The 1,405-nt window shown below is 39.9% G+C and overlaps 1 protein-coding gene across 1 annotated transcript; it reads left to right on the top strand.

Moving 5' to 3' along the window:
- Window positions 1-631: 631 nt before the first annotated feature.
- On the top strand, window positions 632-1,051 carry LOC139897961 (uncharacterized). Its single transcript, XM_071880677.1, has one exon. The coding sequence runs from the start codon at window positions 632-634 to the stop codon at window positions 1,049-1,051; it is 420 nt and encodes a 139-aa protein (XP_071736778.1).
- Window positions 1,052-1,405: the final 354 nt, after the last annotated feature.

The raw sequence follows: 1,405 nt of genomic DNA, 5'->3' as shown, positions 1-1,405 counted from the left end.
ACAGATCAAGTGATTAGGAGATACGTTTATGGGTAAGAGGCCCAGGATATTTTAAGAAGTTGTCATAGTGGGCCAACAGGAGGCCACTTTGGTCTGAATCACCACAAAAAAGGTGTTTGATTCGGAGTTTTATTGGCCCACTATCTTTAAGGATGCACACGATTTAGTTAAGCGATGTGATTCATGCTAAAGGTCAGGATCCATCTCCAAGAGGGATGAGATGCCCAAACCGACATTCAAATATGCGAGGTGTTTGACGTATGGGGTTTAGATTTCATGGGACCATTCCCGAACTCGAAGAAATGTGTTTATATTTTGGTGGCGGTAGATTATGTCTCAAAATGGGCCGAGGTAAAAGCCTTGCCAACAAATGATGCGGGAGTAGTTGTTAAGTTTTTAAAAGGGTTGTTTTCTAGGTTTGGTGTGCCAAAAGCATTGATCTCGGATCGAGGGACACATTTTGCTAATAGTCTTATCGAGAGAGTCATGGGAAAATATGGTGTAAACCATCATTTTTTGACCCCTTACCATCCCCAAACTAGATGAAGCATTGTGGGAATTTAGAACTGCTTACAAGACGCCCATAGGACTTACACCTTTTCGTATAGTGTATGGGAATGCATGTCATATTATGGTTGAGGCTAAACACAAGGCATTTTGGGCAATTAAGGAGATAAACCTAGACCTAGAAAGAGCTAAGGAAAAACGGGTGACACAATTGTATGAATTAGTGGAGCTTACATTAGAGGCATATGATAACTCTTTAGTATACAAAGAGAAAACTAAGCGTTGGCATGATGCCCGACTCAAAAGTCCCAAAGAATTTAATCCCAACGATAAGGTCTTAGTTTACAACTCCCGCTTTAAGTTCTCACCCGGTAAGTTGAAATCTAGATGGACGGGTCCGTACATTGTTAAGAAAGCTTATCCTACGGGTTACTTGGAGTTCTATGGGAATGGGAACACTTTCAAGTTTAATGGTCATATATTGAAGGTTTATATAGATGACATCAATGCTATTGCTCTACCCGAAATGACACCTTTGCGCTAAAACGGGTCAAGTGATAGACCCGTGATCAAAACAATCACGCTTGTGTATATTTGTGCATTTAGGATTGCATCTCATATAGCCTTGTATGATATTATATTTTTATAGGTTGCATTTGCATATAGTTGCATTTCATGCATTTGGGTAAACCAGAAAATGTCAAAAATAGCTTTTGAATGAGTTAAAATGAATTTTGAAACTGCAAAAAGTACTTCAAGTACAAAAGCGGTGCTTTTGTCCTAGGAGCGGCGCTTCTGGTCTTCTAAGAGCGACGCTTCTACTTCAATAGCGACGCTTTAACCTGTGATTTTGGACGAAAAATGGACAGTAGCCAAGAACGGCGCTTTTCTTATGAAA

This window comes from Rutidosis leptorrhynchoides, chromosome 1 (genome assembly GCF_046630445.1).
Source record: "Rutidosis leptorrhynchoides isolate AG116_Rl617_1_P2 chromosome 1, CSIRO_AGI_Rlap_v1, whole genome shotgun sequence".
In the NCBI taxonomy this organism is placed as follows: Eukaryota; Viridiplantae; Streptophyta; class Magnoliopsida; order Asterales; family Asteraceae; genus Rutidosis; species Rutidosis leptorrhynchoides.
This window is presented reverse-complemented; position numbering and strand designations above follow the sequence as displayed.